Here is a 14,937-nt window from a genome sequence, read left to right on the forward strand (position 1 = left end):
TGAGCAAAGTCGCTGCCGTCCCTTGTGCCTCGCAGGGGAGGTCAGTGGGCTGGAGCTCTGGGCTGGTGGGACCCGTCAGGCCAGAAGCCAGGGGCGACACACAGCCCCTGGTGACACCTCCAAAAACCTTTTGCTTTCTTCAGTCTTGGAGTTATTCTGGTCGATTGTTTGGTCACAAAAATTTGCTCACTTGGCAAAGGAGGGCAGAGCCAGAACTGTTTCTTTCTCTCGGTGGCACAAGGGCTGTCCCCACTCAAGTTTTTCAGGGTAACACCAAAGGAAGGAGGCAGCCCTGTGCGGTCCCTTCGTGGCAGGGGATAGCTACACCCCAAAAATATTTTCAGGCAACGGTCAGATGAGTTTGTGCGGTTTTGGGGCGCAATCTTGTCTTCAGCCACCAGCATCACCCCAAATACCCATTGCAGCATTTCCAGCTGCTTGAACTGATTCTCTCCCAGTTGCACGGAAACAAACACTCTCCCCCCAGCATTTCTCTACTTTTCCCCCGTAGGTTTTTGCTTCTAGAAGAAAAACGCCATGGCGCTCGAGAATTAGGAAAATAAAATGAGCTACTCTGCATGTGAAGCCCAGATGTTGCCATCCCGTCCCTGTGCTGTGACGCAGCACTCCTGCTCCTGGCTCAGGAGGTCAGTGAGGGGCCGGGACCCACAGCTGCAGAGAGTAAAATTGCCCCCAAAGTACCCGGTGGCAGAGCCACCCTCCTGTGTCCTTTTTGCACCATCCCGCCCCCCTGCGCCGCAGCCAGAGGCGATTTCAAGCACTTTTTGAACACGTAAGTTGTTTGGACTTTTGGCTTGACAAGTCAGCCCATCCTCTGGAGCGGGAGAAGGGGAAAGCAAATAAGTCTGGTTTTATTTCAAGGCAAATCTCGAGCGGCGAACACACAGGGTGCCAGGCACGGTGTGCAGAGACCTGTACAGCTCATGTGACGGAACCGGCTCAGCACCGGTGAGATAGCGAGAAAAGCCGGGGGATATCTGTTGGGAAAGCATCCAGCTATGAACCCTGCCCTCCTCCCACAGCCACAGGTTAATTAGGGCTAATTAGCAAGCAGACAACACAAAACGAACCACTCTCACTCTCGATCCCGTACGGGAGAATGAGCTGCTCGGGGGCTGGCAGATGAAACCTTCCTGCCATGAAACATTCGCGTTCAGGGCCTGGGAAACTGAAGAGCGACAGAAACGCGTCAAGAACCATCAAAAGAAAAAGCCAGGCCCTTCACAGCATCTCGTTTGATGCACCCTTGGGTGAAGTGCCCTCACGCTGATACAGGGGTCCCTCAGGCTTCTGGGGAGCTCCTTGGGGCAGGGGGGCTGAGTGTGGCTGCACAAATAACCCCCTGTCCCATGCTTCGGGCTCGTTCCTGATGAACCTTGCCCCGTCCTTGTGCCCAGCCCCAGCTCCTGCGCAGCAACCGCAGCGGAGGCAAACGACCCGTTGCTGCCCGGTGCCAAGGACCTGCCCAAGCAGCAGCTGAAGCAGGAGCTTAAAGCTGTGCCTCATGCTCAGACTTTGAGGGCCTGGAGCAAGAATTTGAGCAGAAAGGCTCAACACATCCCTGGCCCGGCAGAGAGCAGGCATGTCAAAGCGCTGCTGGTGAAAGCAAGATCCTGCTGCTGAGCAAGGGGCACGAGGCTTTTGGAGATAAGGAAGACACCGAGATGAGCAGATGTCACATCAAGCTGCTGTGATAAAAACGGCTCTTTCAGGATTAAATAATCTGCCATGAAGCCACACTATGGTAAATTGGGGCAAGAAACTTGGCTACACGCTAAACAGAGCAATTCAACTCACCTTGGCTGTCAAACAGCCTCTTACTCCTGGGGCAACGATCTCCTCCTGGGCAATAAACTGGAGAAGGCAGAAGCCAGCGCTGCAAGGGGCCAGCACGAGTCTCTGCACTGTTAAGGAGACGCCAGGATAAAGAGCTTGGCTTCAGTGCCTGGGAGATGTGATTTTCTCACCACCCCCCACACCTCTGCTCTCCGTTCCCTTCGTTCGAAAATGACACCAACGGCAGCACCTTTGGTAAATGCCTATCGGGCACCTCTGAGAGTGCAAACCATAACCTGCCGCTCTCACAGAGGACGAGCTTCACCCGTAAACGTGCTGTTCTTTTAAGGAAAAGAACAACACGTGATGGGAGACTTTGGAGGAAACTAGAGATTTTGCCATTTCCCTCTGCCAGATAACTCCGGTTACCTAGGAACAGACACACTTCTCTAATGCGGCCAGTTCTCATCAAGCACAGGATGAGCATTTATTGTCTTGTGATCAGGAGAAAAAAAAACACAAACAAGAACCAGAGCTCCACAAGTGACAGGAAACATCACACACGTACACGCCACGTGGTGCCGAACAAAACCAGGAGCCAGGTCCAGGTTAATGGTGTTAACAAGTCTTAGAAATCTAATGTAAACATTTAAAAACATACAAAGGAGTCCAAAAAACCAAGCCACGGTAGTTGAGGCAGCGTGCTGAGTCAACTTTCTGGAATTACGGTTCTGGCATCGAAGAGGATGGAGCGGGGATGAGGGATGGCAGATCCCATCCAGGGAGGTTCGTATTTAAGCTCTGTGTGTGCTAACGGGGCACGATTTCGGTGCCTGGCTCCAACCATTTCGGCGGGCAAGCTCCTCGCATCGAACATTTTCAACGTAACCAAAGGCTGGTGCTTCGAAACAGCCCTTGCAGATTATCCAGGGCAAAGAGAGAAGCAGGACGCAGAGTCCTCGGCAACGCTTCTCCTCTTGATTCCTTTGAAATCACCAACCTGACACGCTAAAAAAAAACGGCAGACACCAACCTCTTCTGAAAAATTTTGGCAAGAGGGTGAGGATGGTGAGGGGCAGGAGGGAGCATGCAACACAGGCGCACCACGTTCTGGCTTCCAAGTGTGGCCGACCTCGTGTTCAACCCCGTAAGGCTCCGCTCACAGCCCCGTAGTGCAATCGTATTTCCAGGGAGTTAATCGACAGGCAGTTCTTTTATCACTCTCTGATGGCAAGCGACAAAGAACACGTAGAATTACACTTGACACAAGACAAAGGCACCTAGAAGCTTGACAATGCGATCGGGTCGTGGTCTGTTAAGAAGGCTTCAAGCATTCGTACTTACAAGCGTGTTGCACACTCGCCAGAAAGAAAAACCCTTTGTGTTTGGAGCACGTGAAGTACCCCAGAGCCAGCGCAAGGCTGGTTCTGCAGCAGGGCGTCAGTGTTACTTGTAAATGGAAATTCAGGCCGGCCCTGCCCTCTGATCCACGTTTGCTTTCGCTTTGGCCCTAGTCACAAAGGTGTCATGCAGACTCCAAGCTGTACTTCTCTTACTATTTACAGGATGACCCCGGAAAAGTTAATCGAGCAAATGGGAAGCTCTGCGGGGGCGATGGGGAAGAGTTCTCCTTCGTGAGCTATTATTTCATTAGATAAGGCACATGTAGAGGCAGTTTTCAAAAAGATCACTTGCAAATCAATTCTACCTAGCTAGGACAATCTCCCTGTCCCTTTCCAGGAGCCAATTCTGTTTTCCAGTTAGTGTGAATTTGGAGTGACTCCACTTAGACCGTAAACATCTCTGGCATCCCATCCCACAGCCTGCTGAGCTGGGCAGGGTCTGACCCGCAGGGTGCCCAACACCTCCCAAATCTCCCTGGTGGAGCACTCTGTCCTTGACCTCGGCTGAAACTTTCAGAGCTGGAGGCTCTGGAACGCTCGCTCCCTATAAAAATACTCGGAACAGATCTCCCAGTTTTGATAGGTTTGGGGAAAAAAAAAAAAATCACAGCAGGCTGTTGAGGGAGAAAATAAAACTGCAGCCTTTGCTGCCTGGATCGCTGGAGGACACGGGGGAATTGGATGGCTCAGGCTACAGGAGTCCTGACGTGCAGCACGGAATGGAGATGAACGACGAGACGGACACTAGCTCTCAGGGAAAATGATCCCACCCTACAGCTTCATCCTCTCTTCAGCCAGTTCTTGGGAAAAGGCAAGAATCTCTCTCTCCCTGCTCGTACACAGAAGGAAAGTGCTGCCGGCAACAGTGACCAGGTCTGCACAGCCGACATCAGGTACGAGGACTAACGAGCTTTCCTTGGTCTACCAGACCCCACTGCACAATGTCTGGATTCCAGCGACATCTGTAGAAGGCAGAATTAAAACGATTCATTGCGATACAATTATTCCCAAATCATGGCGAGGCCCCACGACTGAGATCAAGAGTTATCTTGTGTCCAGCTACCGGCTGGAAGCCAAGAAAAAACCAAAAAAGGTGGCCCAAAAGGGCAAGGGGTGTCCCACAGGGCATTTCTTGGCTCGGCACAAATCCTGGATGCCACATAAGCGATGTTTAGGTGGCGCAGAGATCTCGTGCTGCCCGACTGTAACAGGGTGAACGTCACCCAGGTAGCCAGGTCCAAAGCCCCGTGTCAGCCAGCTTTTCAACCTTTTCCAGTGGGCTTTGAATCAGGCTTTTAGCGAGCAATCGTTACCCAAATGAGATGAATCTGTACCTCTGAAGCACAGAGATCTGGCAAAAACTTTTGGCAGCAGGGAAAGCGAGACTTCTATCACAACAATAGTCCTAACCGGGCAAACGAGGACTCTCATTGCATCTGAGCAACACTCACTCGCAGCAAGCGCTGTTATCTAAAGGATTCTCCACCAGTGAGCACAAGCAAAAGAGTTTGCAGATCTAATAAATACCTTCGATATCACTAGTACCAAATAATTTAGCTGCTGCATTTCCCTTAGAGTGAAAAATTCCAGATTATTCACCCAGGAGAGTAAACACCAGTTGCTACTAATGCTCTGATTGCATTTGTTACAGAAGACTCGGCGGATGTTCTGTGCATGTGATGAAAACTAAGCAGGGAGGCAGGAGAAGGAGCCGTGGCGGTAGCGTTGGCCGTTGTGGGGAAGTCAAGCCTTTTTCACGCGTGGTCACGAGAGGATTCCCTCAAGCAAGGGCAGTGAAAAGTTGGTTCCTCGGTCTGCAAGGAGGCAAATGGGGTAACTCAATGCAAACAACCAAAAAATTTCTGATAAGGCCGTGCAGAGCTCCGGAGGCAGCAAGGGCTGGCAGCAGGTATCTTCTGTAGTGATGGAGAGACAAAAAAACCAACAAACAAAAAGTCCCCAAGATGACTGGGGTGCTTGGGGGAGGGGAATGCAAATGATCTTTTCAAATAATAATAAGACCAAAAAAAAAAGAGAATCCAGGCAGTTTGCAGCTGTTGCTGCTTAAGGCCATTGGTTTCCCGGGGGATAGTTGGGCACTGTGGGATACTCTGGCAGGCTGTTCCCAGAAAAATTGCTGTACTGGGCCTCCCTGCTGGGGGGGTTCCTCCATGCGCCGCTGTTCCACTCGTCCTGAGCTTTCTGAAAGCTTCCACCACCCCCTCGGTAGATTTTGTGTACCTAATGGATGAAAGAGAAGAAGAAAAAGAGGGAAGTCAGCAACAGGTACCCACCCCACCTCTCCCTCAGAGGGGCTACAGGCACTTTGATACTGTATCATGTATTTGTTGCCATGGAACAAAAGCATTAAAAATCTAATAATACAGTGAACAGAGGTGAAAACTGGAAACAGGAACCCAAGGCTTGAATGCATTTCAGCCACATCTGGGACTCAAGTTGGGGATCCCACAGCAAGGCAGCTAACGCAGGCCACCGGGCTGAAACCTCCGGAAACCCGACGTTGCTTCTTCAATATCTGTTATTCTGCCTCCTCTCCTCCTCTGTCCTCAGTCTACTGAAGCCTTCCAGACAGCCCTGCCTCCAAACCCTTCTTTCTGCAGAGAACCAAGGACCACCTCCCATCCTGCCACCCAGTCCCCAGGGCGGGTCATCTCGAGAGGCTTCACTTTTACCACCACCGACCAGGAAATTTGCACTGAGTGACGTCAAGGAACATCACCACGTGAAACAGTGACAACGTCCAGCCCCAGCTGTCTTGTGTAACCTGGATTTGTCCTCTAGATGCTCCGAGAGGCACCAACCGACTACGCTACAAAACCTTGTAAAGCTTACAGCGGCTGCTAAGCTGCCTGGTCACGTTATTGTGCCACAGAGCGTGGATACTCTGGAGCCAGAGAGATGTCGGAAGCACCTACCCTTAAAATGCAGATGAGCATCGCGACCGCTGACATTGTAAACATAATGGCAGGAAACAGCATGAACACAGCGGCTGCAACGCTGGTGCTAAAGAAAGTAATGGCTGCCAACCATCCGCTGGGAGAAACAGAAAGGAAGACACAATGTCATTACAGCTCGTTTTGAAGTGTCCTTTTTATCAGAAAAAAATGTTTGCTCACGCTCAGAAATTCCAAGGCAGCTTTAAAGCTCTTGAAAATGAAAAGAACAATGAAGAAAATGGGACAGAATTAAACGCAGCTCAGGCAGGTTATTTCCCCAGAAGTCAAATCTCACTCGCCAGCATCCCTCACTGATCCAAGCGCAGCCCTTTAGGGGACAGCCACCTGCATGGACTTTGGGAAGAGGAGATTTATTCCCAAGGTGCTTTGGGTTGCGCTGAGGTCGTGCGTCTGGAATCTAGATCTGAGGACAGGGAACACGAGGGTCTTACAATTTACACTGTATCTCTACTCCTCTGACGGCAGTAGCCAGGTAGGATAACTGGAGAGCATCGGCACTGAACAAAACAAAATGCTTTATGGACTGCTAGGACTTGCTGTTATTCCTAGTTTCGGATGGAACTGCTCTCGAGACTCTCGAGACAGAAAGTTAAAATGCCAAACAATTATAACAACCAGGGACAGACACCAAACCGACCCATTTATTTTAGGACAACTCTCACAATACTTGCTCTGCAGGCCAGCGGTGAGTCATCCTGCGCTGCTCACCATGTGCTGCGAACGCTGTGAGGGCAGAGCTAAGAGGGGACCAGATCAATCTTGGAACAGGCTCGTTAAATGGTAAAAAGAAGGGGACGTCGTAGGAAGGTGCTAAAAAGAACGAGCGGGTGAAGACACCCGACTTCTGCCAAGACAGAAACTCTTGCAGTAACCAGCAATGGAAATGCAATTACATACTCCGTAATTAGGCCACAGAGGAAAACAGAAAGCTGCTTCTGCTCCACCCCGTGCAGACTCCCACCCGTTTCCCAAAAGTTCCCAGTGACAGCCTGTCGCCTGCAGCTCTCAGGCCTGGGAGCCGAGCGCTGGGCTCTGAGGCTGGAGGAGCATCCCGCTTACCAAGCTCCCCATCCGGAGATCCCGATCGCCTGCAGGACCGCGAGAATAAACTGCGCGCCGAAGATGAAGAAAAAGGCCATAAAATTGAACGAGCTGTCCGACCTGTGGAGGAAGAGAGGAAGTTAGGGGGAGGCTGGCACCTCGCCTTGGCTTCACAACCGTGTCTGGCCCCGCCGTGTACGGACCCTCCAGTGGGGCATCTCAGAAGAGATCCCTCTACGGTGACACATTTTGAAAGCTGGCAGTGAAAGCACACGGATCCCTGAATCACCAGTGCCCGTTCTCTTCCAACAAGCCCAGCTCCTGCGATCACCCTACCAAAGTAATTGCATGGATGATGACACATGAGGAAAGGCAGTTTCCTGCAGAACAGAGAGCGCCTGAATCATTTCTCTGACCAAACAACTGAAGACAGCGCAGCCTGACACCTCAGCCGCTGGCACGAAGGCACAAGGGGGCCCATACGTTCAAGGTGATCGCTGAGCATGAGAATTCCAGCTGGGAATGTCTCAGCGACTGCTCGTCACCGCACGTACACACCCACGGTCGATAATCCCACACTGGGACATAATAGGAAGGAAAAAAAGGCACAAGAAGAGCGGGTTGTGCCCTGTCTGGGGAGATAGAGAAGCACACTCTCACATCTTTGGGGGCTCCACATCTTCAGGATGTACAGGTTGAGAGGGTCCTTTAATTTATGTGGTGTAACCGACAGGCGGGTGACGATCCCAGACAAGAAGGCTGCCCAGCGACGTTCATGGTGTCCCCATCACGGCTGCGCTGGGGCACAGCACTGCCTCGCCCGAGCGCTGGCTCTGGCACAGAACCGCGGCAAAACATCTTCATCCCACTAAAGCGGCGACGTGGATGAGCCAACCTTTCACTCTAAGCCTGAGCACATCTAAAATTCCCCAAACCATCATTTTTAATGATACAAATGATGCTCATTCTCTCAGGAACTCAAAGGGTCCACGATTTACAGAACAGATTCACAAAACCCACTTCAGCAGCTTGGTGCAAGGGGGAATTTATAAAAGAGCTCCGGTGATACCCAGCTCCTGCTCAAACCCTGAAAGTACGTAAATCTTTACTATTTGAATTGTTACTATTTTAATGTTTATTAATATTATAACTCTAGCTCCTAATGCCTGAAGAGGAGGTGAGGGAGGCAGCATCCCAGGCTCTGGAGAGGTCAATGCTGTGGACCCCAGAAGTGGAAAAGCCGCCGGCCAGACCCCCGTGTTGGTACCGTTACCAAAACCGACAGCCACAGAAGTGCTGTGAAAGAAATCTGCCATCCCCCAGCATCCTCACGATCCCCCCCTTCAAATATCACCTCAGTACAGCAACGTAAAAGAAATACTTTAACCATGGCCCGTTCGCAGCAGTGCCTATCATAATCCAATTAACAAGGATTAGGCTCAAAGTGGAGCTTTCAAACAGACTCTTGCAGCTACGACCTGAAAGGGCTGGAAGAGTCTTCGTTTGAAAGGATCTGCGGGAATTAACGAGGATACACAGAAAAGGTGATTTCTGATCCAGCTTTCTGGTGCAGATTTGCAACAGTTTTTGCCCTAGCTCCAAAGCTCTGCAGCTAATTTAATTTTGGATGCGGATGCCTGACGAAGGTTTTACGAAAGCGGCCTGGCGGCACACGATGCCAACGCTGAAGGGGTCGCCTCTTCCCAGAACCAGCACAAGCGAGCGGGTCTGACCTCACCTTCTTGGATCACGACGAGCTGCGGTCCCACAAGAAACAGCGAGTGCTGCCCCACTGCAGTGGTTTTCCAGCCTCTTTCTACCACTGATGTCAAAGCCGACGATCTTTGGGCTTGCCAGTCTGTCCCCAGGGCTCTATTTTACTTTTTTTAAACTGTAGAAGTCTTTACACAGAGTAACCTCGGGGACCTTTTAGTATTCAGTTGCATAAACACACACAAACAACATTAAAGCAATAATTAGAAACGGTCCTTGCGAGGCCCAGCGGAGGTCACCGGGGAGGAGTAATTTTTCCCAGACTTCAGAAAGGAAACTGCTCTTTGAACAGAGCTCCAGCCGGCGCTCGGAGGCTTCTCAACTAGGGATGGGGGCAAAACCCCAGCTCCAGAGGGCAAGAGTTCACAGCTGGTATTTTCACATCCTTTCAAACTCACAGATGAATCCAAGCCAGGGGCCTTCCGTTTCCATCAGAAATAATCCTCACCTGGACTCCAGGATGGAGGCACCGACGTTTCAAGCACCACCAGAGCATTAACTGCCTCGTGTCACAGAATGTCTCAGGTTGGAAGGGACCTCAGAGATCATCTAATCCAACCCCTTGCCATGGGCGGGGGTGCCCTTAACCAGCCCAGATTGCTCAAGGCCTCGTTAATATACAAAGAGTAAATTCAGAAGAGCCTTTAAACAAATAATTTAGCACGTGCTAAGCAGACAGGACCCCACCTGCCAGCTTCCATTTCTATCAGCTGCTTTTACTGTTACCTAAACCAACTCATCGCAGAACCGGGTGAATAATCAAAATCCAGATTATTCTGGGAACCAGAAAGAGCTTCACTTTCAGAGTTCGAATCCCTGCCTGGTGTGTGGGCTCTGCTGGGGCCCCAGAGTGACACCGGGCAGGTCCCTCCCCTCCTCCGTGCCTCCTCGCATCAGGCTGGAAACTGCTCAGGACCGTTCCGACTCCGACAAGCGTTACGCATTGATGTCTGAATAATGCCTTGTGATCCACAGCGAGCACAAGCAAATGCAAATGATTATTAATTAAAGGGAAAATGTAGGATGGCTTTAAATATTTGTGGAGTTTCAGAAGGACTCGCTCCAGGGAACTGCTTTTATCTAAAAAGCAAAGCAGCCGAGCTCTCAAATATCTAGAGACAAAAACCAGAAGAGTTCTCAAAAACTAGTAACAGTCTTCCATCAAAACAAGCCTCAATGAAACTTCGCCAAATTAGCATCTGTCTTAATGCTATGTTGATATGAGGGTGCTGCTAAGCACGAGATATTGAAGTAAAATAGGAATTTCATCCTCGCGGAACTGGCCGACTACTCACTGCTGCTCATCTACAATCACAGGCAGGAGACCCCCAGACCTAGGATTTAAATTCCTTCTTCATTTTGAAAGTAAAGCAGACATTGAGACATCAAGTCCTTAATCTTTATCCCAGACAGACCGATCTCCACTCCCTGATCGCAACAAATTCCCTTTCCCAGACAAAAGTGAAACAAAACTGCCTCATGGGCTTCTACTTACCGAAAGGCTTTGTACGCGGGTCGGAACCAGCAGACGTAGCCGCAGGGACTGAAGAGGAGAAGCCAGAGGATGGCCAAACCAAAATTGACCCCATAGCCTCCTCCGATCCACCACGCCAGGCAGGCAATGACATTCACCACCAGCGTGGCGCAGTAAACTGTGAAGAGGGGAGAGGAAAGAACGTGAGGTTGTGCGGTTTTGTATCCTCGTGCAGACAAAGGAAATCGACTCCTGGTGTTGTAATAGGAAGGGTCCACGCTGCGGGGGGAAGCTCAAGCCCAAGAAAGCAGCAGCTCCAAGTGGGTGGCAGGTCCCTGCGTGTCCCCAGGAGCCGGCAGCACAGACGCACCCACCTCCAGAGCACTGCTGGGGCAAAGGGGTGGGGAAAATTCTGTGGGACCTGCCAAAGGATGGAGAGCTGGGGAGCTGCTGGGGTGACCAGTACAAGACTCAGGCCAGGGTTATTAAGAATCATGATCAAGGTTCAATTCCCATTTGTAGCAAAACCCTTTTCGGAGAGGAGAGGGCTGCGAAACGCTGCCCTGCACCCAGCCTACCCACGGCATTGGTCTCTGAGCTTGCTGAGGCTGCCTCAGGAGCTATTACAGAGCCAGCACGGTGCCTCACGGGCTCTCTGCTCCCCTGGGCCTCCAGGCAAGCCTGGAAGTTCACTTTAGGGCTTGTAAGTGCTGCCTCGAGCGAGGGGATAAGCAAACTCCAATCAGGCTGAGAACGCGGAACCGCAGGGGTGGCTTAAAGGCCTTTTCACATCCCTGTTCCTGCCACTCGGATGAAAAGGAAGAGCTGACAGCAGTCCCCAGCGCGTACCGCTGCCACGAAGCGACACCGCTCCCTTCGTTCCCCAGAACTCCCACCACAAAGCGGGGCCGCGCGTTTTCCTCTCGGCTTCGGCAGGCTGAGCTCAGTCCCTGTGCCGGGGGCTCCCCGCTTTCCTCCCCTCCCACTCCCCTCAATGCCCCAGGGACCCCCTGCAGCTGTCCCAGCACCCTCCCCAGGCTCTGCCCGTGGCCAGGAGGTGTAGCTGAAATACAAGCTCCTCTTTGGGAAAACGGGGGGTAACTCTTAAAAAAAATTCACGGTAACTAAAGATAAAAAAAGAAGAACGAAAAGGCAGAGGGTCCAAACACAAAAGAGCCGTCAGGAACTGGTCCTGAGCTCACAGTGATGCTTCAAACCCTGCCCTCATTTATTCCATCCAAATTAAATCCCTGCATTTCGTTTCACCCCTGGTAAGGGAAGATGCCTGGCCCATTCCTTCCTTCGCTACACACAGTGGCTCTGCAGCTCCTTCCGACTCTTCTCTTTCCTCCCCTTGGCACACTCCCCACCTGACTTCATGCAGCCCAGGGGCTGTTAAACAGCTATAAAGTTCTGTGGTCGTAAAATAATATCGACAACACAGTCGGGAGAATCTAACACGGAAAGCATCCGGACCCCAGCTGCTGCTTCTGACCTACAAATTACATGGGAGTTAAAATAAAACATTGTTTTACTGCACACAAAACTCCTTCTGAGTGGCTATACACAATGGTTTGGATGCATCTTAACGTAGGGGAGAAGAAAGAATTTTAATTATTTATACAGCAATTAGCTTTATTTCTTCCAATTTTTTATTTTCAGAAGTCTCTGACAGAATTATCCAAAAGCTGTCTTGATTTAAAAAAACCTCAAAACTACCGAGCCAAGAGCACCTACAGAGTTTTACGCAACTTTTGGTTCTCCCTGCACGTCGGGCTGGAGTTTGTTCTCCAGCAGTGGGAGCTCTGGTGCAGATTTCCCCAAATCACCATCGGCCTTAACGAAAAACGTTCGCATCCAATTAAAACAACGAGCACTCGACCTTCCAGCGCCCACTTTTGCGGGTCTATTTTTAACATCGGCCGTTTCCTGTTTACCACCTTCCTTCTACGTGTGCGCGTCCCTCCGTCCCATCCCAAAAAGTCAAGGAGACTCCGAAAGAAAGCGAAATTTCAAAGCCCTGGTGAAAACTCCTGGTGAAAACTCCAGCCTGGCTGCCTGAATGGCTGGCCCTTTGCCCGCCTGCCATCAACTCGAACGAGGGACCCCTTTGTTCAGGGAGAGTCGGGGACAAAGGCGGCTTCACAGCGGCGCAACATTTCGCCGGTTAGTCTGAAGGGACAAGCAGTTTCTTCAGGCAAGAAAATTACAGAGCTCATTTCAGCGTCTCTGAATAAGGGAAGAACAATGGAGTGATAGATTAGGCTATTATTTGCGCACACAAATCTCTCTCAGACACCCATCCCATGCATCTGGAAGAAAAGCCACGCCACCGAAGGCGTATCTGGCAGAAAACGAGCTTTTCCTTCGGTGAGAAGGCTAAATAGGATGACAAGCATTTGGGGAGAAAAAGATAAGCAAGGCAAGAAGATTTTTTTATTTTTTTTTTTTAATCTTCCAAAGTGTTGCCTGTGGTTTCCTAGGCCTGCCACACCAGTTTTCATCCGATTTCTTTCCTTGGAGAAGAAGAATGGTCAATTCTCATTGACCGGCTTTCGAAGGGCTGAGCCAGCCGGTGCGAGCCCAGCGCCAGGAGGTCTGTTCACCCGGAATATCAGCAAAGCGCCAGCTGTGACCGAGAGGATCAGCTCCCTTCTCCAGCAGGATGGGGAGCAATCTGTGGGCTCTGGAGAGCCAGGGAAGAGACAGAGACTGGCTACAAGACGCTGTGTCGATCAGGAAGGGAAATTCGTGGGCGGCACAGACAAGGGGGAATTTTAGCCTTCCTACAGCAAGGTGGGCAAACAGGTAGCAAGCATATGGGCCACATTTTTAATATTTTTTTTGCCTATAATTCTCCCTTTTGTGGATTTTTGGGAGTCAAACTTCAGGATTTTAGGTGGATTTTGGGGATTCAAACATCACTTGGCATTAGCAAAGGTACTGAATGTGGCTTGTTTTTTTTCCTCCTCCAATTTCCTAGCACACTCAAATTTCCTAGCAGACTGAGGCTGGACTTGATGATCTCAGAGGTCTTTACCAGCCTCAAAAATTCTGTGATTCTGTGATTCTCTCTTCAATGGCATCTCTGCGGCAAAGATCCAAGGCAAGACAGCTTAAAATTTGGGTATAAAGTTATATTACAGTGTTCTAAGAGAAAACAGTTCCTCTTTCTCAGCAACTAATCGTAGTCAAAACCAAAGCAGACAAAGCACAAAAATCTACTTTTTTTTTCACTACGCATACACATTTTCCCAGCGGAGGTTTCTTATTCAACTTACAGATCCATACGTGGTAGATCCTCCTCACCAGAGACTGATAATCGATGGGAATTTCATCAGCAAAATTCTGGTAGAAGCAGGGCTTCAGAGGGATGAACTTGGGGAGCGGCGGGAAGTTATTCACCTTTTCTAGAACACAGAACACAGATATTAGCTGAATGCAGAAACTTTCTCGTGAGCCTGAGCAAGAGGAACGTCCCAGCACATACCCGTGGATCCCAAGGTCGAGGAGTCTCGCAGGAATCCAAAGGGAAAACAAAATAAATCTGGGGGAAACAGGCTGCACAGAGGTTTTGAGTTACAATACTAAAGGGAAAGGAACGGCTGCTGATGGTCCAGACAAGCAGATTTAGCTTCAGACACAACCTCTGAGTAGGTGAGCTTGCTGGTGCATGGACCAGGCCTTCAGACCTCTAGTAGCTACATCCCCGTAGTAGCTACGTCTCCATGAGAGGAAGGAAAGGTGCATGTGGAAAGCAGGTCTCAAACTGGAATTTAGTACTTGGGTATCACCCAGTGGAGATGTCAGGGATGATTTTGTTGTGATGGAACTCAGAAACTCAACCTTTATTCTTTAAAAGTCAAGTTCTTCCTGCAAGGTTAAACCCCAGAAGATAAAAAAAGAAGAAAAAAGCGCTTTGCGTTCAGATATGATAAATCAGCAACTGCTGATCAGCAATGTGGTGAAGAAAATCTTACCTTGGGAAGAAATTATGTTTCAAAATCAAGTAATTAAATGCCCAAATCCTCTGCATTTAAGCTGCTGTCAGCTCCCAGGCAGATGCGCAGATTTGTCTGCGTCTGTGTGTGCTGGGCTGTGCGTTTCTACACGTTGGGGAATGTTTGCTCTTGCCTTCTAGTGCTGATTAAAGTTTGATTCCAGAGCATTGTGACTAATTGTCTCTCGTCTACTTCAGCCCCAGTAAACAGAATTAAAAACAACGAGAGGAAGAGATGAAGAATGTCCTGGGAAAACCTCCAAATGGCGCAGAAGACGAGAGGAAATGTCTGAACAAGAACTGTCAGCACAAGAGTTCCCCTCCTCTTGCCATTATCTCCGAGTGAGAAAGACATTTTGCAGGAGCAGCTTCTTAACTTCATTCGAAGGTTAGCAGGGAAGAGTTTAAAGCTCTAAGCCATGCTCTAGGTCAGAAAAGGCTTTACTTCATGCAAAGGAAAGGCACAGAAAG

General features: G+C 50.0%; 1 protein-coding gene across 1 annotated transcript; it reads right to left on the reverse strand.

Moving 5' to 3' along the window:
- Nucleotides 1-5,235: 5,235 nt before the first annotated feature.
- On the reverse strand, nucleotides 5,236-13,876 carry SCAMP4 (secretory carrier membrane protein 4; the record flags this gene model as incomplete). Its single annotated transcript, XM_009865577.1, has 5 exons — nucleotides 5,236-5,441; nucleotides 6,137-6,254; nucleotides 7,238-7,339; nucleotides 10,488-10,644; nucleotides 13,748-13,876. Coding segments are annotated over 5 exons (683 nt in total), but the record flags the coding sequence as incomplete, so codon positions are not given.
- Between the last annotated feature and the right edge of the window lie 1,061 nt (nucleotides 13,877-14,937).

The sequence above is a fragment of the Apaloderma vittatum genome, unplaced genomic scaffold, assembly GCF_000703405.1.
Source record: "Apaloderma vittatum isolate BGI_N311 unplaced genomic scaffold, ASM70340v1 scaffold31992, whole genome shotgun sequence".
NCBI classification, from domain to species: domain Eukaryota; kingdom Metazoa; phylum Chordata; class Aves; order Trogoniformes; family Trogonidae; genus Apaloderma; species Apaloderma vittatum.